Consider the following 26,591-nt stretch of genomic DNA (forward strand, 5'->3'; position numbering starts at 1 on the left):
TCAGCACTGATGACCTTGCTGACCTTCTCCTAAGGGTCTTGGAAAAGAAGGGGCCCCTTTCAGGGTCCTTCCATTCTCTTTACTGTGTCCGAGAGGATTCTATAGTAGGGAACACTATGTTTAGTGTTGTCTAGTCCTTGGTACATTTTATTGTGAACCGATAGTTGCACCTTTCCCTCCTGGATCTCAAGGGTAAGATCGCTCTCAGGAGGTCATCCACTTCCTCCAAAGATAGGCAAAAACCTATCTTCCTCCTCATCTGAATCCCTGAGGGAGGGAAGAGTACTTGCCCCCTCATTCCCTGAGTCCACGACCTCTATTGGTCTACAGGTGGATGCCCTCGGGCTGGATGGTGGATGCTGGGGCTCAACCTGGCCTGCCTGGGCTCTGAACCAGCATGGACTTGACCAAACTCAACGAGTTCGTAATTTCCCGTACTGAAGAGAACAAATCCTTGTATTGCTGGGATGCCATGCCAGCGGACCCTGGGCACGCCGACGGGGGAATGGGCCTGCTTCCATGCTTCCCTTTATCTCTTTCTTCTTGTCTGTTATTTAGATGGCCCAGGAGAATTAAGAGTATATACTGCGGTATTGATTAATTTCTGTATTTAAGTGCATGTTAGAGGATAGATCCATTTGTGTACCTATGTGTACTTCGAGAAAGTTTTGCATTTTTATGAATGACTTGCTAATTGTTTTGCAAAACATGTAAGATTTTATCTGTAAAAAAACTTAAAAAAATAAATAAATAAAAAATAAAAAAATGGAGCTTTCAAAGATCAATGGAAAAGTGGTAAAGCAAATGGTAAACTCAGATCACCCCCAGTTTCTGCACCTTCACCCCACAGATCAGTCCAGTTCCTGTACCAACAAACCTCAGATCAGCTCTCTCATCAGCTCAGTTCCTGCCTCTTCACACCTCAGATCACCCTAATGCCTACACATTCACACCTAAGATCAGCCCCAATTTCTGCACCTTCATACCTCCCATCACCCCAGTGCCTGCATCTTCACACCTCAGATTACCCTAGTTCCTGCACAATCAGACCACCCCAATCCTCCACCTTCACACTTCATATCACCCCAGTTACTACATCTTTATACCCAACGCCAGCCCCAATTTCTGCAGCTTCATACCTCAGATCACCCCAAATCCTGCACCTTTACACATCAGCTTACACCAGTTCCTATACCATCAGACCTCAAATCCCCCTATTTCCTGCATCTTTACACCCGACATCAGCCAAAATGTCTGCACTTTCAAATATCAAATATGCCCCAATGAATGCACCTTTATAGCAGACACCTGATCAGCTCCAGTTCCTGTGCCTTCAGAGCCCAGATCAGCCCCAGTTCCTGCACCTCCACACCTCAGATCAGCCCAATTCCGGCACCTTCATATCCAAGATTAGCCCCAATTTATGCACCATGATACCTCATATCACCACAATTCCTACTACTTTTAGAAAACACTAGCTAAAACACTTAAGGGTTCCCAAAATCCCCCCTTACATCAGGGCCCCAACTCCTTCTTGCATCGAGGTTCCTGGGGGCCTCCCTGTTACATCAGGGTCCACAGAGTCTCTCTTTACATCAGGGTCTCTCCGCACTAATTCAGGGTCACTCTGCATTACATCTCCCCATTTCATCAGGGTCCCCAGAATCTCACCATATTACATGAGGGTCCCACATTAATATTAATGCTAGCAAAATTAGTGTGCATTGTAAATTTCCTCCAGCATTGCTTCTGTTTCTTCTTGCATTTGCTGAAGCCCAAAAAAACAAAAAAAAACCCTGAGCAGTAGTAAATCTTTAAGCTGTCAGCAGAATTGCCTCTGATTTTTGGCCTAGTGATAAAAATAGAGAGCAACTTAGCATGTGCAGAGCAGGGCGAGACAGTATTACTGGATTGTAAACAGTATAGGCACTGATTTTTAATGTTTTACACAGCTATATCTGCAAAAGGGGCCAGCCTGAAGTCATCTAGCAGGACTTAAAATGAAAGTTCAGCAAAAATAGGGCTTTTTATATCTATCTATCTATATATATCTATATCTATATCTATATATCATACGTGGAACTAGAGACCTGGAGCTTAGGGTGCTTAAACAAACGTGCCCATCCACCTTGCAGACACTGGTTAAAAAAAAAAAAAAAAAGGGGGGGGCGGGGGTGGAAGAAGACTCTAAATCTACCAGCAGCCACATTCTAAGATTAATTTAATCCTATAAAGCAAAAATCGCTATGCATACCTTTTCTGCAGCCGATCAGCACACAGCATCTTCTGCTGGAGACCAGGAGACAGCGGACAATGGCTGGGAAATTACATCACCCAGAGAGTTACTATAGGGCTTCCGTTGTTGGTTGCCTCTCTTGCACACGCCTACACAGAGAAGCTGCTGCTGCTGACAGCTCAGCGTGGGACTGGACCGGATCAGCTGTAGAAAAGGTATCTATAGTGGATTTTTTGAGTTACAAGTTTAAATAGATTAGTCTTAGAATGTGGCTGCCAGTAGATTGAGTTATTTTTTTGCCTGAACTTCTACTTTAATTTTCTGACTAATAAATCACTAGGACGCTTGTCTAGCTTACACCAAATGTAGCCATGCGTTTCATCAGTTAGGGGTTAAAGGACAAGATTACCCCCCCCCCCCCCCATTTTTTTTTTTAAAGCGCATTTATTATTTTAAATTGGAAGCCTGGAAAAGCACTGCACCCACGATCAACAGATCATATGTCAAAGCAGTTACGCATTAACAGGAAGCATCAATGACCTATCACATCGCTCAGTGCCATGGTAGTTCATTGAGAGCTACAAGCCAACAGCTGCAAAGGCATCTGGATATTGTAGTTTCAATTCACAGAACGCTGAATAAGTGATGCAGCCATGTTATCTGCAGATTCTGAGTGAGCGGAAGGGGATGGAGGGGGGCCTGGGTTGTGCCCCGCCGCCTGTGACATCGGGGAGCCACAGGGGCTGGTGGATGTGTAACATGTTACACCTGGAATATGGGTGTAACATGTTACAACAAGGTGAATTTATCCTTTAATACTGAACACAGATTACTTGCTGTCTGAATTGCTTACAACTAAATTCCCTTCAACCTCCTTAACCTATTTTAGGAGGTCACATGTAAAGAAACCATAGTACTCAAACATGGCAAATACAATAGCATTTCTGAATATCAAATAAAATAAAGTTAAAATTTATTTTGATTATTTACAATTTGAACGGTTTAAAGTTAGAGCCCATGGAAAAAATTAGTGCAGAGAGGTATATGGACAGGGCAAGATACAGGGAGGGAATGCAATGATGCGGTCTTCATTCAGATAGTCGTATGATCAACATGCTTTGGGTCAAAGCTTGCTTTTAGGAGGATCCTCACGCACCCGGAATACACCTTCCTGGGCACATGTGACGGCCAGGACACCATCTCTTCTCCATAAGCGACCATGCACTAGGCCACGACTGTTACCTGGGTATGGAAAGTAACAATAAACTGGTTACAATTCCCGTTCAGCATATGAAATCCCCCAAAACAAGTAATTACATGATTTGCATAACTACTTTGAGGCATTCTATACATGGCCTTGGATGCCAAGGGCCACGTCAGATTTGAGATTCTGTTGGCAGCAACAAGTTGGCCATTAGTGGCCACACATTGATATGTGATCTAGGCATGAGTGATGGCAAACAATTTAATCAAAATACTGATGAAACACACATGGCAATTTGCAACAGACTGCAAATATTGATCAAAAATGTTTAGGATCAATTCACCAATCGGTATTATGACTGGTTCTGCAACACAAGCAGACATTTCTTTAAACAATTGGCAAGTCTATTGACTGAGGCAAAAAATTTCTGGAGCCCAAAATCAAACCCCCCCCCCCCCCCTCAAAAATCAAAGCCCTTGTAATTGACTTGCATTTTCTCCCTTCTTTATTACACATGCTATTACCCTTACCAGCCCAGTGGCTTTCACACTCATATAGCATCCAGTCATCCGCCCTGAACGGAGCGTGGAACCACATAGAGTGGTCAAGTGAAGCCATAAATGCCATTCGAAGATTAAGGTGAGGGAGGGCGGCTGTTCCCAGGAAGGAATAATCTGAAATATAGGCAGCTACACAGCAGTGCAACCTCATGTCTCCAGGACCTATGAAATATGAGAATGAAAAAAGGAGGAACAGAATTTGATTTATATTTACTCATAATATTAGAAATGTATAACGTATATTAAAATTAAAAAAAAAAAAAAAACACCCCACACAAAAAAAAAAAAAAAAAAAAAAAAAAAAAAAAAAAAAAAATGCATCAGTGCGAAATGCCCCATAAAAACAATATTTTGTTTGACTACAATAGGCCTTGTTTGCAATCTGAAGTAAAAATAGTCAGAGTCTAATTGTGAAGTAAAACAGTGTACATTTTTTAATGTCATCTTTGCTTTAACCACTTGTCGACCAGCCGCCGTCATACTGCGGCAGGTCGGCACGTTCCGTGAGCCATCGTAGCTGTCCTTTGGCGCTAGCACCCGCTGCACTGCGGGGGTGTTGATGCACGTGGCAGGCCAAGCGCGATCGCAGGCACGTAAGCCTGAATAGGGACGTGTGTGTAACTAGCAAATCCCTGTTCCGTGAGGAGAGACAAATCGGGTGTTCCTACTAGCTAGGAACAACAATCTGGCATCGCCTCTAGCCAGTCCCATCCCCCCTACAGTTAGAAAAACACACACGAGGGAACGCAGTTAACCCCTTCCCTGCCAGTGACATTTACACAGTAATCAGTGAATTTTTATAGCACTGTATAATTGTCAATGGTCCCAAAAAAAATAAAAAACAACAATAAAAAAAAAGTGTCTGATCTGTCCGTCATAATGTCGCAGTCCCGATACAAAAAATAAAAAATTGGGAATATTATAGCAAAAAGTACAAAATATTGTGTTTCTCAAAATTGTCACTTTTTTTCGTTATAAACAAAAAAGAGATGCTCAAATACCACCAAAAGAAAGTTCTATTTGTGGGGGGGGGGGGGGGGGGGGGAGAGTCAATTTTGTTTGGGTACAGCATTGCACGACTTGTGCAATTAATTGTCAGTTAAAGTGAAGCAGTGCCTCATTGCTAAAAAAAATAAAATAAAAAAATAAAAAATAAAAAATGGCCTGGTCATTGAGCAGCCAAATCTTCTGGGGCTGAAGTTAAGTGGTTAACTAGGTATTAGTATACAGACAGTCCGAGTTACAAACATCTGACTTGCATAGGACTCATACTTAAGAGAAGTATGGGAAATGTTAGAATCATACTTACCTAGGTGGATGCAGAATCGGTCTGATGCTGCATCTGTCCCCTGCCAGCTCTAAGGCTAAGAACTGAGTGTTAAAACACCGCCAAGCTATCTGTTCTCAGAGCTCCCTGAGCAGACCAAGTCACTGCAGTCTGCGCTGCCCCTCCAGCGCTCCCTGGAGCGCTGGGCTGTGGAGAGGGCAGGAGCGGCTGGCTCAGGCTCTCAGTGGTTCACTGAGAGGCTGAGGCGGGTGCCGGTCCAGGCATGTGGGCTGATCATGACCATATGGTCAGGATCTTTTCCGAGCCTGGACCATCTCCGACGTCGGCTGATAACAGCTTTTCCTTTAAATACCTAGGCAGCATGACGTCACGTTGGTCCCAGAAGCCGCTGGGTGGTCATCTTGTTGCTTACCACATGCTGCCATCTGCTGTCTGGCAGACCTTGCAGCAATCCCACATCACTGCATGGCCAGTTAACCCTTCCCTATGCTATCCAAACCAATATTTTTTTTGTCTGGAGTTGTTCCACCTTACATGCACACAACTTAAGAACAAACCTACAGAACCCAATCTTGTTCTTAACCCAGGGACTGGCTGTAGTTATGACCCCTCGGGATCACGTTCTGGCTGCAGTCTGTAGGGTTATGGCTGACCGATTCCTCTGTGTCCATGTATTGCTTCAGCTAGCTTTTCTATATGCCCCAAAGGAACAAGACAGCCATTTTGTGTCACATTGCAAACTGCTAATATAATGAAAACACATCTCAAAACTGTAAGTGAGCTCTGTGTCTGAATGCTCTGCTTGTGTCTGTCAGATTAAATTATTGTGGAGCTCTCACCTGCACCAGCATTTGACAGAATGCAGTTTCTTTACAGTGCCATGCCACATTCCTCATATTTCTACACAAACAAAAACTACTGATGAAAGAGTATGAAGGTTTACTTTACTATAGAGTGTGTACAGGGCAACAAATGACACCATATAAAATGACTTGATCATTGCACATCTTATGCAGGTAGAAAGGTGTTAAGTGTTAGAAGCCATCCTCAGATTCCAGCTGTTTATTTTCCCCAATTTACTTAGAAAATAGAATAAAGCACTGGCTAGTTACTTCAGACAAAGGCATTTTCCTTTCCCCCATTTATTTTTGGCTCTGTGTGTCACAACATTTGGAAATCATGAGGCATTTTAGAAAATGCTGTAGATATGCCGACATTACCTATAACACCCTTGGCTCGTACCCAGAACATCTGTCGCGGCTCTTGTGGCTCCCGCTCATACATGTCGGGTGGATTTACAGGTTTGATCTCAATTGGGACATCCTGTGCCAGAATTTTAGTTAGGCCTTGTCTATGCTTTTCCATCAGCTTAGGATTCCTGTTTGAGAAAAAAAAAAAAAAAAAACCCACACGTATTTAGACATTTAAAGCCTGAACGATTTATTCTATAAAACGCCATCAATAGATTCCATGTGCAAATAAAATGGCAAGTGGTCACAGTTTTGCAGTTTATTTAGCTGGTAACACAGCCCCAGCAAAATAGGCTGTCCCTTCCTATAATGCCGCAGAGAACAGCTGCTCTTTGTGGAAGCAGGGGTGTCTCATGATGGTCTGGCATGCCCCCCTGTAAGTCACAGCTCTTCAATCGAGTAAAGCGCAAGCCCCCTGCAGACTGGAAAGCTGTAGCTCACAGGGGCATGTCAGGCCACTGCATAAATGCTGTTGTGCCTTCAATAAATCTTTTTAACTAGGTGGTGGGGGTGGGTACAGAAAAGCAGATACTTTAGTGTTTAAGCCCCACTCCAGGTCCAAACAAACAAACAAACACACACTACCCTTGCAGTGGGGCTTCCCTGCACGAGTTAAAGAGGAAGTAAACTCTGATGGGTTTACTTCTTTTTGATTCCCTGCAAAGGTAAAGCATAATGGACTACTATGCATCGCATAGTAGTCCATTATGTGTCACTTACCTGACACAGGAGCCAGCGATGTCACCGCTGTCTCCTGTAGTCCGGAGCATCCATCTTCTTGGTGGGTCTCGCTGCTCCGCCACTGTCATTTGGCGAAGCCGCAATGATGTCACTCCCGCGCATGCGCACGGGAGCAGTCACTCGCGGCATATCGCCGTTGACAGCGGCGTGCTCAGTGCACCGTAGATAGCGGTGCCTGTCTTTCGGCAAATATCTCCTAAACCGTGTAGGTTTAGGAGATATTTCTTTGACCTACAGGTAAGCCTTAATCTAGGCTTACCTGTAGGTCAAAGTTGGTTGTAAGGGTTTACAACCACTTTAAACGCTTGTTAAAAAGAATATATATATATATATATATATATATATATATATATATATATATATATATATATATATATATATATATATATATATATATATATATATATATATATATATATATATATATATATATATATATAGCCAAGAACCGATCGATCAAACACCACCAATTGCTCGGCTCTGAGCTCCCTGAGCAGAGAGTTGATGACTGTCAGTTCTGTCGCTGGAAGGCTGAGCCAGGTGCCGGTCCAGGCATGTGGGCGGATGCCGACTATATAGTCAAGATCTTTCCTGAGCCTACAAACGGCTGTTACATTAGCCAACAGCAGGCTTCAGCCCACCGAAAACAGGTCACAGGATTGCAGAACAAACTGCACTCCTGTGATCCACAGAAGTACAGCCAAGCTTTGGCTGTACTTCTCCTTTAAGCCTAAGTGGTAGAAGAATAAGCTGTGGCACTTACCTTATTCCTGGCTCTGGCAGGCTTCCTACACACTGTGTGACTGGTCCCTTAAAGCTCTATCTCATCAGTGCTTTAGCCGGCGGTCACACTTTGACATCAACACATACTATGCAGAACTAATAGTTTTGCAGTAGCAGATCCTTCTTTACTTCTTTCTTCCACTGGACATAAGAGCACAATGATACAGATATCCCAGTGTATCCAACAGGCTGATGCCACCTGTCCTTTTGCCGAGTTTAAAGGGCTCCCATTGACTAGGCGTATGCATGTAGCTGAACACACGTTTGGACATGTTGGCTCGAACTTTTCTTGCATACACACGGTCACACAAAGTTGGTCGTAAAGTGTGAACGTCAAGAACGCGGTGATGTACGACGAGCTGAGAAAATTGAAGTGCAATAGACAGTGCTGCTCTTCTGATTGATTCCGAGCATGTGTGGCACTTTGTGCGTCGGAATTGTGTACACACGACCAGAATTTATGTGAACGGATTTTGTTGTCGGAAAATTTGAGAACCAGATCTCAAATTTAGTGTGACGGAAATTACAATGGAAACTGTCTGATGGAGCCTACACAGTCAGAATTTCCGCCAACAAGCTCCGATCGCACATTTTACGTCAGAAAGTCCGACTGTATGGGGCATAAGCCTCATTAAGTTTTTGGCCTACGCCTTTAGGCTGGGTTCACATATATGTGAATTGGATGAATTATAAATTGCACCCAATTCCCATGATATGCGAATGTAAGTGGCTCTCAAGGGAGCTGGTTCACACATGTCCAGGGTGGCCGTGGTGCAGTTTCAAAAATTGACCTGTGCGGTTAGTAATGCAGGAGCCTGTGCATCGCACCGAAGATGCACTGATCACTGTTGCAATGCAAAAATGTAATAAATGCTAAATTTCTATTAACTAGCGGTGCATTTTTATTTAATTTTTCTTTAACAGGGAAGTAGATCTAACCCCAAATAGTATCACACAAGTCTTACAATGTTAGTGTCATTTTAAAAGCTCTTTTTTCAATCTTACTAAATCTGCACAATTTGTTAAGAAATACCTGGTGGTCCTGCCATAAATCTTTTAGATAGTAAAGTCTCTCGAGCAGGATCTTCCTAGCTCTTGCCTTGAAGTGCAACTCTACAGTCTCCCTTTATTTTGTAAAGTGCTGTACAAACTTCTGAAATATATGGCGGTGAGGGAAGAAGTGGAGCCAAAATCTACTCTACTCCAGACGAAGAATTCTTTGCCTTTGTGACCAAAAGTTTGATGCAATTATTGTGGAGCTTCCAACTGCGAGGCCTGCAGCATCATACTGAAATTATGACAGAAACAGTATGCATATTCATCCCAACACAGCAAGAGACTCATACCAGCAAAGGGCGCCCTCTGTTGATAGCCAGGGGGAACTTCATCACAGATCAATGCAAGCACAGCATTGGTGTTTAGTACAAATGAGAATGGGTCCTAATTAATTTGTCCTATTAGGAGTCTGTAAAAAGGACAACATTTTACAAATCATGTATAGTAAAAGCAAAATTATTTAAATCAGGCCTTCATCCACTGAACGATCTTAAAGCCCGTCTGAAAGAAAGACGCTGGTAAAGCGGCGCTTTACAAGCATTTTTTCGGGCGCTGACATTGTGAAAGGGCTCTTAAAGAACTTGGGCTTTCACATTGAGATTGCAGATGAGGCTTCTTTCAAGCGCTTTACAGTCACTTTTTTTAACGCTAAAGCGCCTGAAAAATGCCCCAGTGCGAAAGGGGTCTAAAAGGCAGCAATACTTGTGCGCCAAAGGTCCCCAGATTTTTCCAGGTGCAGGTCTTCAAGCCACCTTGACTGGCTGGTACATGAAGACATCACTCCCGCACATGTCCAGGAGTCATTCATCCCAGTCAGCTGGCACTATGCTGGAAATGTAAGCAGAGATGCACATCTCCATTTATATTATGCAGAGGATTTCAAACAGTTTATTTTGTTGCGGAAGAGACATTGGTCGTCTCTTCTGCAATAAAGAGCCTACCCGTTGGCAAAAAAAAAAAAAAAAACAATCGCACAGATGGTACAGTATGGCCAATCCCTCCAAAGAGAAAGGGCCTCCAATCCTGAACCTCCTGGGGCGCAGGGCTCACCTTGGTCTACCTAGGCCAAAGACAGGTAGACCCCACTCCTTAGGGACCAGCCAAAGCCGATCCACCAAGTACCGTATATACTCGAGTATAGGCCGACCCGAATATAAGCCGAGGCCCCCAATTTACCACAAAAAAACTGGGAAACTTATTGACTCGTGTATAAGCCGAGGGTGAGACATGCCTGTCCATCCCTGTGTGTGCAGCCTACCTGTGTCCCGAGCCTGCGTGCTTCTGCCATGCCAGGATCGCCGCTCTTCTCGTCTGACAGACGGCGTCGGCGCCTCGGCGGCCATTCCACTGTTCAAAAGCCGCGCCTCCGTCTGATAGGCGGAACACTCAATTTCCCAGCAGTCTGTGTTCCGCCTATCACGGACATCCTCTCATCCTCGTCCGTAGTATGAGGATGAGCGGATGTCCGTGATAGGCGGACCACTGACTGCTGGGAAATTGAGTGTTCCACCCATCACAGACAGGGAGGCGCGGCTTTTGAATAGTAGAATGGCCGCCGTCTGTCTGCTCGACACGCTGATCGGGCAGGCAGACGGCGATGACTCGAGTATAAGCCGAGGGGGGCACTTTCAGCCTCAAGAAAGAGGCTGAAAATCTCGGCTTATACTCGAGTATATACGGTACTTGGTGAGGGGCTCTGCCGGAGAGTGAACTCTCCAGATGGGAGAGGCAAAAAAAAACCCGAAGACCACAGAACCTCCCAGATGTTGGATGTTAGGGAGGGCCCTACATTCAATCAGGTACAAGCCTGATAAACCAAGCCAGATTCAACCCACGAGGAGAAGGGTTCTCCCACCACATTACATTAGGAAGCTACTAACCAACACTTCCTGGTCCAAAAGGCACCAACTTTCTTATAAAGGCCAAGAAAGTAAGAAAATAAATAGATAAATAAATAAGTGTGGTTATTAACATGTGATCACATGTTTTGTGATCGCCATCACATGTTTAGACTCCAGTACCTTCACTGTGATCAGAGACTTAGCCTGAAGTGGAATTAAACCCTCCTATACTTTAAAAGTGTGAGCAGTCATGACACGAGCGATTTAATGGCTTCACAGTTTCGATTAGGAGTACAAGCAACTGAACGTTGACCTTCACGGCATGCCTTAAATGTAAACATTTTGGGATACAGTTAGGCCAGCTTCACACCGAGGCTGTTTTCAGGCGTTTTAGCACTAGAAATAGCCTCCACTGCCTGAAAACCACCTCTCACTCATTTCAGTGCGTCTTGGGGCGGTTTGGGAGCAATGTATACAGTGCTCCCAAAATGCCCTAACCAGGGGGTTAAAAGTGCCCGTTAGCAGCAGAAAAGCACTGCTTAAACAGCGCCTTTAAAACGAGTGGCGCTTTAGTGCCAACGCGGCTCAGTGTGAGGCCTTAAATCAACTGGTTTAAAATCCAGCCTAGTTTTCATTTCATTGAATTCAACTGCAAACAAGAATACTTCCAGTCAGTTACCTTTGTGAACTGGTCCCATAGCTGTTCCAAAATGGCCTGATCGCTTGAATGTAGACATACATGCCCATTCACATACGTTTTCCACAGGAGTAATTTTACACACGTCCTGGTGCTTTATTGCACTACGTAAAAAGGACTTAGGGCTACTGCCCATGAACTTTAAAGGGTTAACGCTCTCTCCCCTCCAGTTCACCAAAACCCATGCTTACTTTAAGTATAGGTGTATGAGCTCCTGTCGGGAGAGCAGATCCTCTGGGAAGGGAACCGTTGGCATTGAGAACTGGTGCTTCAAAGGGCTCTCCTGGTTGCGATGAAAAGAAGCCTGGCATGTCAAGATTGGGACACCATGCTGTATGGCTTTTACAGATCGAACACTGAAACTTCGGCCATCTCTTGTCCTCTCCACTTGGTACAAGACTGGAATATCGGGGTCCCCTAGGGAATGATGCAAAAGATCAGAGCTGTAGATTCAGGAAGAGATGTACAGGCAATGTACAACTAAATGTAGGCCAAGCTGGAAATCTTAGTTCCTCTTTAGACCTTACTGGACACATGTAACAAAGTATAAATTAGTATAATGTAGCCTATTTAAAGTGAACATGAGCCCAATCTCTAATATTTCATAGAAGATGTAACAAATTAATGTTATCTTCAGTTCATGTTATTAACCACACGTGAAATCGCACAGGAACCACACTGCATTCCTGTTCAATTCACAAGCATCACACCAAAGTCATGCATAAATCCCACTTTGGAACCACAATGCAACCGGATTGCATAGTACTTTTGTACCATGTGATCCGGTGAAGGCAAACACAGTGCATTTATGTCACACACCACCCACTGTAACCACTTGAAGACAAAACGGGGTTATTTACAAAAAGAAAATCCACTTTGCACTACAGGTGCTCCATATCTGCACTTGGAAGTGCAGTCGCTGTAGATCCGAGGTGGACATGCAAGGAATAAAAAAAAAAAAAAAAAAAAACACACACCACAGCATTTTAGCTTGCACACGATTGGATAATAAAAGAATTAATATAAATATATATATATATATATATATATATATATATATATATATATATATATATATATATATATATATATATATATATATATATATATAATCTCAATAAGCGTTTATTGATTGGTTTGCGCAAAAGTTATAGCGTTTACAAAATAGGGGATAGTTTTATGGCATTTTTAATTTATATATATATATATATATATATATATATATATATATATTTTTTTTTTTTTACTAGTAATAGCGGACACATCGGACATTTTTGGGACCATATACAAAAAATAAAATAAAAAAAAACTGTTATAGAAATGCAGTGATTCCTGTGTAAATGACACTGGCAGGGAAGGGGTTAACCAGTGGGTGGCATTGTAGGGGTTAAGTGTTCCTAGGGGTGTGTTACTAACTGTGGGGGGGTTGGGCTTTCATTTAGTGAACACTGATCTCTGCTCCAATCACATGGAGCAGAGATCAGCGTCACTAGTTGCTAGGCAGAATGGAGAAATGCTGTTTACAATGGCATTTCTCCATTCAGTCGCCCCGTGAGACGATCGTGGGTATGCCCGCGGCGATCGAGTCCACAGGACCCGCGACCAGACACAAGGGGATCCCGACCAGCATGCCGCGGAGGTGCGCTCGCGATGGCAGGGCGGCATTGAAGATTGGACGTACCTGTACGCCAATATGCCTGCCCGTGCCATTCTGCCAACGTACATGGGCGTGCGCTGGTCGGGAACTGGTTAAGTGGTTTACAAGGGGCCAAGTTCATTGTCATTGAAGTGCATGGACCACAAGATCTGCTCGTATCGTGTCCTGGTCATAGGGGCAGAGAACGTGGGCATATAGTAAATTGGGTCAGTGGACCAATATGACCGCAACTCACTCTTTAGTTATGCCCATGAGGAATAGTCCCAGGAAGGTCTTAAATTCGGACACCGTAATAGGTCGCCAATCTCTGGCAAAGGTCAACTGGGGATTAGCGGCAATCAATTGACTAGCATACAAATTGACTTGGTCCACAATAGATCTATAGAGATCTTCTGTGAAAAACCGTGAATAAAAATCAAGTGACATAAAATCAACTGTTTCCACCTGAATTCCGGGTCGGCCAGTGAATGGTGGAAGAACGGGTGCTGCAGAAGTGGTGGTCTCCCAATTAAGATTGGCACATGCAGCAGGAAGGGCACTATGGGTTTGACGGCCTGTCTTTGTCTTCTTGGTGGCTGCGGGACACTACTCGTGCTTGAACTGCACTTATGGGAGTCGTCACGTCACCAAGTGTTACTGCATTGCTGGATGTACGACCGGCATGTACTAGGCCACTGGTGCTTGTCAGTTCACCAGAAGGATGAGCGGCACTAGTACTGGCTGTCTGCTACATACAAGAGACCTACGGTTCTTGCACCTCAACGACAGCAGAAGGAGGGGGGGGGGTCAGGTACGGATGACCTTGGCAGGGACCACAACTCTGTAGTCAGAGCTATATGTCTACCAGTTTGTATTCTGAGCCCGAATCTGACAGATGAGTGACTTCCTCTTCACTTTCGCTCATGCTCAGAAACGTGTAGGCCTCTTCACTACTGTACCTGCGATTTGACATTTTGGTCTCTAAATTTACTGGTACACTAGTGAGACTCACAGGGGGGGTGAGAAGAAAGGAGAAAAATAAATATAAAAAAAAAAAAAAAAAAAAAAAAGGGGGGGTCCGACTGTCAGCGACTGCTTCAAAAACAAAAAACTGTTAGCATTCGCAGGGATCAGGCCTGACTCTGAACGCTGCAGTTATGCGTGTTGTGTTTTGTAAGTGACAGTGATTGATTGATACTGCACTTGGGTGGGCTGGGCGGAGGGACTAAAAACGCAGGTGCTAGCAGGTATCTGGGCTGATCCCACTAACACTGCATTTTTGAGAACCCTAAACTGCTGTTGACGCTAGTATAGATCTGATCAGATCTTGATCCGTTCAGACACTATACTACTAAGGGAGATGTATGCAGCATGTGTGGGTGTTAGCGCTACTAGCACTAATCTGACGCTGCCCGGGGTGACACAGATCCCAAAACCTAACTGATATCACCCGCCGGGTGATCAGGGGGTTAAAACCTTTATTTTGCTAATATATGGCGGGCGCCTTGACACCAAGAAGAAAAAAAAAATTTAAAAAAATAAAAAGCTAGCTAACCAGTGTCACCCGTGACACTAATACAGTGATCACTGGTGACAGAGGGTGATCAAGGGGTTAAACCTTTATTAGGTGGGGGGGGTCCCTAGACCTATCTGGGCCTACCACTCATTTTTGTCACTAGTGACACCAGTACAGTGATCTTTTTTTTTTTTTTTTGGATCACTGTACTGGTGTCATTAGTGACAAAAATCTGTGTTAGAGTACTTTGTGGTAGGCCCAGATAGGTCTAGGGACCCCCAGGGCTGGACTGGGACAAAAATTTTGCCCTGGACTTCATCATGGCCGGCCCCACTTTAATTTTCAGTGTCTCCATCAGCACTTCCCCTTACATCAGTGTCCTCCCTCTCCTCCCCCTCACACGTGTAATCACAGTTTTGAAAGCAGCTTCTTGTTCCTCTCTCCAGTCATGTGATAAGTGACAAGTGATAAGGGGAGAGAGGATGGAATGTCTGCCAGCTGTCTATCTCCCTCTGCAGGCTGGAGGGAGCAGAAAGCCTAATGCTCTCTCCAGCAAGTGACGGCAGCTGCTCCTCTTAACAGGAGTAAAATCCCATGTCAGAGAGGAGTGGCCCCGGGACTCCACCTGACCAGCCCACTGAGCCATCGGCCCACCGGGAAACTCCCTGTAGTCCCAATGGCCAGTACATGCCTGGGGACCCCCCACCTAATAAAGGTTTAACCCCTTGATCACCCTCTGTCACCAGTGATCACTGTATTAGTGTCACGGGTGACACTGGTTAGCTAGCTTTTTTTTTTTTTTTTTTAACTCTAAAAACTCGAGACTTGAGTCAGTCGGAAAGATTTGAAACATGTTCTAAATCTAAAGTCAGTCTGAAGGGGCAGAGAGCTGAAGTTACTCTGCAAACCTCAGCTCTCAGAGCCGATTTGGGAGCGGACACCCCCCCCCCCCCCTCCCCTTTCACATAGCACACAAAAATAAAAATAAAAATGGGACAAGGCCATCAATCTGCTGGAGATCCTGCCCGTCACCATTTTTTCTGTTGGGGTCAGAAAAACTTGTCAGAAGTGATTTATGCTGATAGAGGAATCAAGCACCAGACAGAAATGCCACTTAGTGCTCTGGATTGAGCCAAGTACACACTAGAGAGGGATATGTTTTTTCTGAGGTTTACAGCTACTTTAAATAAGAAAAAGGTAACTGTTTATCATAAACCGTCTTTAGGAAAATTTTATGTTATTCAATTTCTCATTAGGGTTTACATCTATATTAATGAGCTGCATCAATGCTGGAATTACAAAAACAAGGAGGAGAGCAAGCAAGTTAGGTAATGTGAGGCAATTATATTACAGCTCAATGGTCACAGCCTTACATGGTCATAACTGGAGGAAATGTCAAGGCGATTGTTACAGATGAACCTGATAAAGTTCAGAGCAAAGTACAGAGTGGTAAGCCTGCATGCTGCTCTAATACAGGGTGCCAAATTATGAGAACATATCCAATTCCCCCGGAGTGGAAAAAAAATAAATAAATAAATGCATCTTAAAGTGTTTATAAAATGCAAAGAAATGCGGCGCTACCTAAAAAACTAATAAAATACAATAATAAAACACATATAGTGCAACAGTGAATCCACTTCACTAAAGTGATAAATGTGCAATGTTAAACCGTGAATACTATAGTATCCAATAAAATAATGGATGTGCATAAATCTTCAAAACATCATGCGTGAAATAATAGCAAAATATTGAATGTGAAAATAGGAGTATTTATTCAGCTATATGAACAGTACAAACAATGACAAATAATAAATAAAAGGTGCTTCTCTAGTAAAGTCCATGCAATTAAACAGTGAGCATGTATCACAGTCCATGCAAAATTAGTATAGTGTTCTCCACATCCGTGACTGTCCACCGATCTACTTCAGTGCACCAACTATTTCCCCCAGCCTCTCACCTCAAAAATCAAGTATACAGGCACTGCAACAAAACAGATGTCCACTCGTCCTTAGCAGTCCAGCTTCACCAGAATACCACTGTATATATAGGAATAGTGTTTCCCCAGTATCTTCAAACAGGTGAGATTACCGTTGGTGGTACATAGGAAAGACAAGGGGAGGCTCTCATGGGTAGTAATCAACAGCAGCGTTTTAATAGAAAAAAATAAATCACTTACATAAAAGCAAATGACAGCAAACTCCGCAAATACGAACGGAGCAAACAACAGCAAACTTCGCAAATCCGAATGGAACTTCCGGTCTCGGCCGTGACCGGAAGTGATGAGTGCAACACGAAAAGCTCCCTCCTTGACGCGTTGCGTCACGACCTCGTGGCTTTTTCAAAGGTCGTGACGCAACGCGTCAGGGAGTTTGCTGTTGTTTGCTCCGTTCGTATTTGCGAAGTTTGCTGTCATTTGCTTTTATTTAAGCGATTTATTTTTTCTATTAAAACGCTGCTGTTGATTACTACCCATGAGAGCCTCCCCTTGTCTTTCCTATGTACCACCAACGGTAATCTCACCTGTTTGAAGATACTGGGGAAACACTATTCCTATATATATATATATATATATATATATATATATATATATATATATACATACATATATATACACACACACAGTGGTATTCTGGTGAAGCTGGACTGCTAAGGACGAGTGGACATCTGTTTTGTTGCAGTGCCTGTATACTTGATTTTTGAGGTGAGAGGCTGGGGGAAATAGTTGGTGCACTGAGTTGTGGCACTGAAATTGGGCACTGAAGTAGATCGGTGGACAGTCACGGATGTGGAGAACACTATACTAATTTTGCATGGACTGTGATACATGCTCACTGTTTAATTGCATGGACTTTACTAGAGAAGCACCTTTTATTTATTATTTGTCATTTTTTGTACTGTTCATATAGCTGAATAAATACTCCTATTTTCACATTCAATATTTTGCTATTATTTCACGCATGATGTTTTGAAGATTTATGCACATCCATTATTTTATTGGATACTATAGTATTCACGGTTTAACATTGCACATTTATCACTTTAGTGAAGTGGATTCACTGTTGCACTATATGTGTTTTATTATTGTATTTTATTCGTTTTTTTAGGTAGCGCCGCATTTCTTTGCATTTTATATATTCTTTTGGTGTTGAGATCACTATTTTTTGCTGGCGGCTTCCTATATATGTACACGTATTCGGATTATTTTTAGGTTCACATACTTATACTTTTTTCAGATATAATATTTTTTTACACATTTATTAATAGCCAGGTGGAGCGCATTAGTTTTGTGCATTTATTCATTATCTTAAAGTGTTGTTCCTCAGAAAAAAAAAAAAAATTCCCCACTTTTGGTGGGGAACGAGCGGGGCTTCGTTCCCCCGCATTGCTAGACCCTGGGACAGGTAAGTGTCCGATTACTAAAAGTCAGCAGCTGCAGACTTATTTTTTATTCCCTCTTTAAGAACCCCCCCCAAACACACTATCCAATTTTCTGATTTTTTTTTTTCCCCCTTCAGATTTACACAAACCATATAATATATGAGGTCAAACCTTAAGAGTTTAAATTTGTATGCAATCAGGCAGGCCCTTGTACTACATGGTTTTGGTAAATCTGAAGACAAAATTCTGCAGAAAATCTAATAGTGTGTTTAACCACTTCAATACAGGGCATTTATACACCCTTCCTTTCCAGACCAATTTTTAGCTTTCAGCGCTCTCACACTTTGAATGCCAATTACTCAGTCATGCAACACTGTACCCAAACAAAATTTTTATCATACAAATAGAGCTTTCTTTTGGTGGTATTTAAATCAGCACTGGGTTTTTTTATTTTTTGCGACATAAGTGAAAAAAAAGAGCAAAAATTTTGAAGAAAAAAAAAAAACACTTTTTAGTTTCTATGATAACATTTTGCAAATAAGTCATTTTTGTTCATAAATTTGGGCCAACATTTATACTGCTACATCTCTTTGGTAAAAATAACACAAATTAGTGGATATTATTTAGTCTCTTTGAAAGTTATAGAGTCTACAAGCTATGGTGCAAATCATTGAAAATTGATCACATCTGATCACGCCTGATGCACTGAAATGTCAGGAAAGTACAAATACCCCCCAAATTACCCCTTTTTGAAAAGTAGACAATCCAAGGTATTTAGTAAGAAGCATGGTGAGTTTTTGAAGTTGTAATTTTTTCCCCCACAATTCTTGGGAAAGAAAAGTTTTTTGCTTTGTTTTTTTTTTACAAAAAATTGTAATTTCTCACACACAGCATATGCATACTTCCAATTACACCCCAAAATACATTCTGCAACTCTTCCCGATTATGGCGATACCACACGTGTGGGACTTTTACACAGCCTGGCCACACAGACGTCCAACATGCAGGAAGCACCATCAGGTGTTCTAGGAGCATAAATGGCACCTCTAATTTCCTAACAACCCATTACATTTGTGAAGGCCCTGGAGCACCAGGACAATGGAATTACCCACAAAATGACCCCATAGTATATTCTATGAAGCATTATGAGTCTTTTGAACGGTTAATTTTTTTATTTTTTATTTTTTTCAGAAAACGTGGAAAGAAAATGAATTGGACAATGGAATTACCCCCAAAATGACCCCATTTTGGAAAGCAAACACCTCAACGTGTATTCTATGAGGCATGGGCTGCAAATAGGTACCCGGGTACTCTGATGGGTGATGACAGGTCCTCTTTATTGGGGGGTAATCAGTGTGGTTGGTGTATACACTAGGCCAGTGATGGCGAACCTTGGCACTCCAGATGTTTTGGAACTACATTTCCCATGATGCTCATGCACTCTGCAGTGTAGCCCAGCATCATGGAAAATGTAGTTCCAAAACACCTGGGGTGCCGAGGTTTGCCATCACTGCACTAGGCAATAACGAGTTGTTACCACAATCTCCTCCTCACACACACACGATCGCATCTGTGGGCGTCATTTGACTATGGCCCGGTATTGAAGTGGAAAAAAATAAAAATAAAAATAAAAATAAAGTTAAGCACCCCACAAATACACACCAGGGAAGTGCCTGCACAGGAAAGCGGCAATTGCGATACATGTTACTCATCGCTGCTCTTACCAGAGAGCAATAGTTCTAGCACAAGAACTTTGAAAATATAGGGTACTAAAGTATGTCACTAGTATGTAAGCGCTAATGAGCAGGCCCGCTGAATCCTCCTGTATTGTAATTTCTGCCCTAATGTTCTAAAGGGCTGCGCAAACTGTCGGCGTTATATAAATCCTGTATAATAATAATTTTATGGGCGCACACAAAATCTAAGGTTTGACATCTTGAGTATCCATTTACTCAATGCAACCTGGTCCTTTATACATTTTACCAAAAATGTGCATAGTTTATTGCGTTTGTTTGTCCCAGTATTCACTTTAGTGTCTTTATTACTTTGGGGGTTTTATGTAATCTTCAGGAAAAAAAATAAAAATAAAAAAAAAAAAAAAAAAAAAAAAAAAAAAAAAAATGGTGCCAGCAGCGAAAGGGTTAAACCAGCAGTCATCCCCACCACCAAAGCATTCCACGGCGCAGTGTATCACTTTTCAGAGGGCAATAAAGCAGTGCAGGAGCAAATACTACATCTCCTAAATACCATTTTTTGCTGTTTATGAGAAATTTTGCATGCAAGCTCCCATCAGCTGCATGTTATGTTTTAGATGGGTGGTCAAACTACAGCTGATTGGATCACCTGTGTATACAAGGCCTTAGCAACGCAGACCCATACACCATGGGGTGGATTTACCAAACTCTGCTGCAGCTATGCATGGTAGCTAATCAGCTTTTAATGGCCCGTACACACCATCCGAATATCGTACGACCGATCGTACAACCGTTTTCGGTTAATAGTCGCAAGTAGAAATTGAATAGCTAAAGAATGGCAAGAAAATTCTCGTACGATAGAAAAACAAATAAAAAATCGTAAGCGATGTCATGTGTTGTATGTATTTGTATTGAATTTTCAGACAACAACCATACTGACTAACCGAAAATCGTACGATCTGGAATCGTGAATGCCCGATCAAATAAGATCAGATGAATGGTCGTGATCGGCTGTCAAAAGTAGTGTACACGATCTGAAAATCGTACGATCCTTCCTCGGAAGACCGTTTTCGTACGATATTCGGATCGCGTGTATGGGCCATAACTTCAGCTTGTTTCATTAAGGAGTTGTAAAGTCAGGTTTTTTTTTTATCTTAATGCATCTTAAAAAGCCTTCTATGTACAACAGCCATGATTTCCATGAGTTTGTTGCCTGTCCGAGACTCTCCATCCTGATTGGCTTAGCCACAGCAGTGGTGCAATTGGCTCCCACTGCTGTCAAAGTCTGTTGGGGAGAGAGAAAGAGCGCTTTGTGTCTGAATGGACACACAGAGCTGCAGCTCGGCTTGGGTGCTCCCATAGTAAGCTGCTTGCTGTGGGGGCACTCAATAGGAGGGAGGGGCCAGGAGCACCGAAGAGGGACCCGAGAAGAGGAGGATCCAGGCTGCTCTGTTCAAATCCACTGCACAGGGCGGGCAGTATAATTGTTTTTCCTATAAAAATAAATCATACCACACACAACGTTACAGTCACTAAGCTTTGACAAACAAACCTGGAAGCTGATTGTTGCAGCTCTGCATGGAAACCAGAGTGCACTCTCCAGTTATGGTAAATAAACCCCCAGTCCCCCAACACACACACACACACGGGATTGTAGTTCCTGTAGTGCAATTGTGTTACATCCAAATGCTGCGTCTTGAGCCATTTTATTTATTTTCATGGTGCCCAAGGGCTCTGCCATTAGGTTTATTGTGAAGTGGTTTTATATGACGTGTGCCCACAGAGGAGAACATTGAAGTGTTGTTCATAATAATACCTGCTCGTACGAAGTAGCAGTGTAAGGAATGGACGTTTTCTTCCTCCGGGACAGAACTGGCAGCTGCCACCAGAGCTTGTCCAACGATCTGCCCACCAAACAGCCTCTTGGTGACGGGTACCCAGTGATGAGAGCCTCTGTAACAGTAAGAACACTTGTAAATGGCATGTCATATGCAGTAAGCAAAGACCTATCTAGCTGTGTGTATCCAGTTTTGAATTTCTTCCATCTGTGTGTGAAGTTATTGGCCACCAAACATTAAATGTGATATTATGAGTATCGCCTCTGGTCTAAATCATTATAAATATTGTATAACGTACCATCATCCAGAATTTGTAGTTTTTTTTAAGAGAAAAAGGGTCGAATGGAAGTATCGGGTAGTCGCTCACACCAACCCCATATGTAGTTCCATTCAGCCCTATAATAGATTGGACTATACCGGTACTTGGTAATAGAAAAACATCAGTAGAATTTAAAATCGATATAATATTTAATCAAAATATAAAACAAGACAATAATGAAATATCACTTGAAGAAGTACAATGATATGCACATCACAGTTGAGGTATTCCTGATGGGTTCTCCATAGGGAACATTCAACCGTAGAGGATGCACAATAATTTCCTCGACTAGTTTCGCGGGAAAAGGCCCGCTTCTTCAGGAGGATATCTATACAAAAGTATCACAATCATTAAATAATACACACATGTAAAACTATAAGCAATACAATTATCATGATGTTATTGATTTTACATACACAAATTCCCCATATGCAAAAAAGGAGATCCGCTCACCCCACTTCAAGGAACAGGCTGCAGGCAAGGAGATCCACAAAGTCCCCCCACGGTGAACATGGGGGATTGGTAAGCGCCGGCTCTAGATAAATAATATTATAATCGTTTATCAATTAGGTAGAAGTATATCTTGGATTAAGGAAGGGAAGAAAGACAGGGAAGGGAAGGAGAGAAGGGGGGAGAAGAAAGGAAGGACCTCGTGATGGGTGAAACCGTGATTTTAGGGGAGGGGGGGGGGGACGAGAGAAGGAAGGGAGGGGGGGGGGGAGAAGAAGAGGGGAAGGGGGGAGGGGAAAGGAAAAAAATAAAATTAAAAAAAATAAAAAAAAAAAAAAAGGGGGGGGGGGAAAGAGGGAAGGAAAGGAGGGGAGAAGGAGTGAAGGTGGAATAGGTTGAAGTGGCTACATATAATTCCAAAGGTATAAGATCAAAAAGTGATTTGAACCATAATATATGTGTAAAATTTCAAACGTGAGTAATCAAATGTATCCATGTGGATTAAGTAATGTGAAGAGAAAAATAGAGAGGAACCCTTCACCCAAGTAAGAATCCTTAATTCCAAAGGGGGTTAAATAAAAGCGAGTCGGCTTACCAAAAAGCCAATCAAGAGATCGTGTATAGACAAGACACCAAAATGGTTAAACAGGCTTGCAAGGATATTGTACCATTCGCTGAGTATCAGATACCAGGTCCACTATTAGATAGCTTAATGGCCATCAGTACTGCAAAAGGGATATAAAACATTTAAATATAAAGAAGGTAAGAAGACCGCAGGCATTACCAAGCCAATGCGTCAAAGAAAGAATTTAAACAAATTCGTAATTGAGTAAATAGCATAATATATAGTGGTTACCTGTCAGCGGGGACAATATTCTAATGCAGCCCTGATGGAGTCCGTGCGCACCTGTCCATTCGACCGTTAAATAGACTCCCCACACACACGGCGTCTGGCGTCCGCCGGAAGTCGGCGCCGTCCGACGTCATGTGGCGCGTCTCTCCGCACCGCGCAGGCGTACTAATCAGTCGCTACTGCGCAGGTGCGTCCGCTCGGCGGTCTGATAGAACGCCCGAACGGATTACCTAGCAATCACCACGTCGGACGTACGCCAAGTCCCGGCGGTGTCCGAACGTCATGTGGTCTGTTGCCCACACTGCGCAGGTGCAGTACTAGACTGTTACTGCGCCAGTGCGCAAGGGAAACAACTCCAATGGATCATTGATCCGAAGGTTGACCCTTGCAAGTCGGGCGAATAAATCGTCCAGACCAGGGGAAAAAAGTCAAGGACACTCCATACTACCCATAAGGCACTGTCCCTCAATTCTAGGGGTCAAAGCACATCTCCCAACACATAGGAAAATTATAACATGGGAAACAAAAGACTTATCCAAAAACATATAACATATTATACATCATTTTTAGTATACAAAGATATACATGTTATAACCAGGGGATATAGTCCCCCAGAAAAAAGAAACAGAAACGTACACCAGAGAATCACCTAGGAGATTTAGGAGGGGGAGTGGGGGGGGGGGGGGGGAGGGGGGAAGAAAAGGGAAAGGAGGGGGGGGGGGGGAGAAGAAGGGGGGGGGGGGGAGTGGATATGGAGGGTTTTTTATTGGTGGCATATAAAGCGTCACCTATTATAAAAACGGTTGTAAGAAATTGTCTCATTGAGACCTGGTCACCATATCATTGTACTTCTTCAAGTGATATTTCATTATTGTCTTGTTTTATATTTTGATTAAATATTATATCGATTTTAAATTCTACTGATGTTTTTCTATTACCAAGTACCGGTATAGTCCAATCTATTATAGGCTGAATGGAACTACATATGGGGTTGGTGTGAGCGACTACCCGATACTTCCATTCGACCCTTTTTCTCTTAAAAAACATTAAATGTGGCCATTAATAAACCAATATTCTGGCCAGTAGAATGAGCTGCCGCTCAACACCATACGCCTATAATTTTTTTTTTACACTTGATTTTCCTGCATTTCCTGGCAGAAAGATCCCGCTTAGAACATGAGGCTTCATAAACCTTATATGTGTTGTGCCGCGCTAATCACAAAGAAACTGACATGATAAACAAAAATTAAAGAAAATAAAAAAAAGAAAATAAGGAGTCCAAATAAATATTCAAAAAAAATAAATAAAAAAATAAAAAAAAGTGTCAATAAAAGAAGTGCAACTATTCTTCCTACATGTTCAAGTGTACTTAAAAAAATTAATTAAAAAAAAAAAAAAAAAAGGGGGGGAAGGGAAGAGGGAGGAGAGGAGGATGTGCACCCACCCCACTGTAATTAAGCTGCTTACCAGATATGCATGACCAAAGATTAGAATGGTCATACAAGCATGGTGCACCTCTAAGGGTTAATAGGTCTACCAGAAAGATAAAGCAATAGGATTTCCAGCGACTCCACATTAATAGCAGCAGACAGGATCTCACACTATAATCAAAATAGCTTCGGGGGGGGGGGGGGGGGGGGGGAAAAACACACACCAACAAGCTCCATAGTGTAAAACCGTTAGAGTGAAATTGTAATAAAAACTTACATATAAACTATTGCAAGACCGCCACATAGCAGTGTCACTGCCACAGGGCGGCAGCTGCGTGCAATTATATATATATTTTATACACACACACACACACACGAGATCCTGCAGTGCCAGGTAGTGTCCATGAATCACAGCGGGAGCGAGCATTATACACAGCAGGTACCGCAGACTGTCTGCCAAACCTAACATTCATCCTGCAGACAGGACAGCAGTCTGCCTATGTAAGCAAGGCAGATCGCCGTTCTGACAAAAGGGAAGGCATGGATCCTGTGTTCCTACAAAGCAGGGAGAAGGATGCATGTCCTCCCCTAGCAAAAAGCACCTCCCACACTGTAGTAAAACACAGGCTAGGCACACAGTTAACCTTTTGATTGCTCCTGATGCTAACCCCAGTCATTAGTACAGTGACAGCGCATATGTTTTAGCACTGATCACTGCATTAGTATCATTGGTCCCCAAAAGTGTTAGAATGTCCGCTGCAATATCGCAGTCCCGCTGTAAGTCACTGATCACCGTCATTACTAGTAAAAAAAAAAAAAAAATATTCCACAGTTCGTTGACATAACTTTTGAGCAAATCAATACACGCTTACTGGGATTTTTTTTTTTATTTTTTTTTTTTTACAACTATATGTAGCAGAATACATATTGGCCTAAATTGATGAAGAGATTAGATTTATTTTTTTTTTTTATTGGATGCATTTTATGGCAGAATGTAAAAGTGTTTTTCAAAAATGTCTACTTTTTTTTTGTTTATAGCACAAAAAAATAAAAAATGCAGAGGTGATCAAATACCGCCAAAAGAAAGCTCTATTTGTTGGAAAAGAAAGGAGATACATTTTAATTGGGTACAGGGTGGCACGACCACACAATGGTCAGTTAGTTAAAGTAACGCAGAGCCATATCGCTAAAAATGGTCTGCATCGTCACACGTGTGCAACTTGGGATTGCAGAGTCACATTACAAGTCTCACGCCATTATTTCCAATGAGTACCATTCATATCTGTGCAACGTCAAAGTAGTCCCTATACTACTTTGGTGCGAGTTACACAGCTTTGAAGTTGCAGTAGTGTGAAAGGAACCTTAGTAAACCTGTCAATACTATAAGGCCCCCTGCACTCAGGTGCAGAGCCATACGAGATAAACTTTGGGTGCACTTCACCACAGAAAATATAGCCGTTGCATATAGGTACGTATAGAAATCAATAACAGGATTCCACTGTTTGTGGGTATATGCAGTACTTGTGATAAACATGGCATACACCTCTAGACCAGATTGTCTGATTTCAGGGGCATCCATCCACACCTGTGCCTATGCAACTACTGCCAAATTCCATGTACACCCACAGCCTCTAATCAATTTCTATGGGTGACTGTACACAGCAGCGTTAGCTTCTGGGTGAGGAAATACACCCAAATGTAAAATGGGTCCCGGTATCCTCGTGCATGTGGCTAGTATTACATGAAAGGTGGCTAGCAGTGCCGCCGCCTACCTGCAGATATCTTGTGGAGAGCCAATTATCCTGGGGGTATGCTAAATTT

At 42.6% G+C, this 26,591-nt stretch overlaps 1 protein-coding gene across 1 annotated transcript; it reads right to left on the bottom strand.

The window, feature by feature from the left end:
* Window positions 1-3,187: 3,187 nt before the first annotated feature.
* Window positions 3,188-21,833, bottom strand: ACOT8 (acyl-CoA thioesterase 8; the record flags this gene model as incomplete). Its single annotated transcript, XM_077459220.1, is given in 5 exon segments — window positions 3,188-3,478; window positions 3,971-4,162; window positions 6,509-6,666; window positions 11,848-12,073; window positions 21,697-21,833. Coding segments are annotated over 5 exon segments (832 nt in total), but the record flags the coding sequence as incomplete, so codon positions are not given.
* Window positions 21,834-26,591: the final 4,758 nt, after the last annotated feature.

This window comes from Lithobates pipiens, unplaced genomic scaffold, assembly GCF_037356315.1.
Source record: "Lithobates pipiens isolate NorthernLeopardFrog02 unplaced genomic scaffold, aLitPip1_a1.2 Scaffold_28, whole genome shotgun sequence".
Lineage (NCBI taxonomy): Eukaryota > Metazoa > Chordata > Amphibia > Anura > Ranidae > Lithobates > Lithobates pipiens.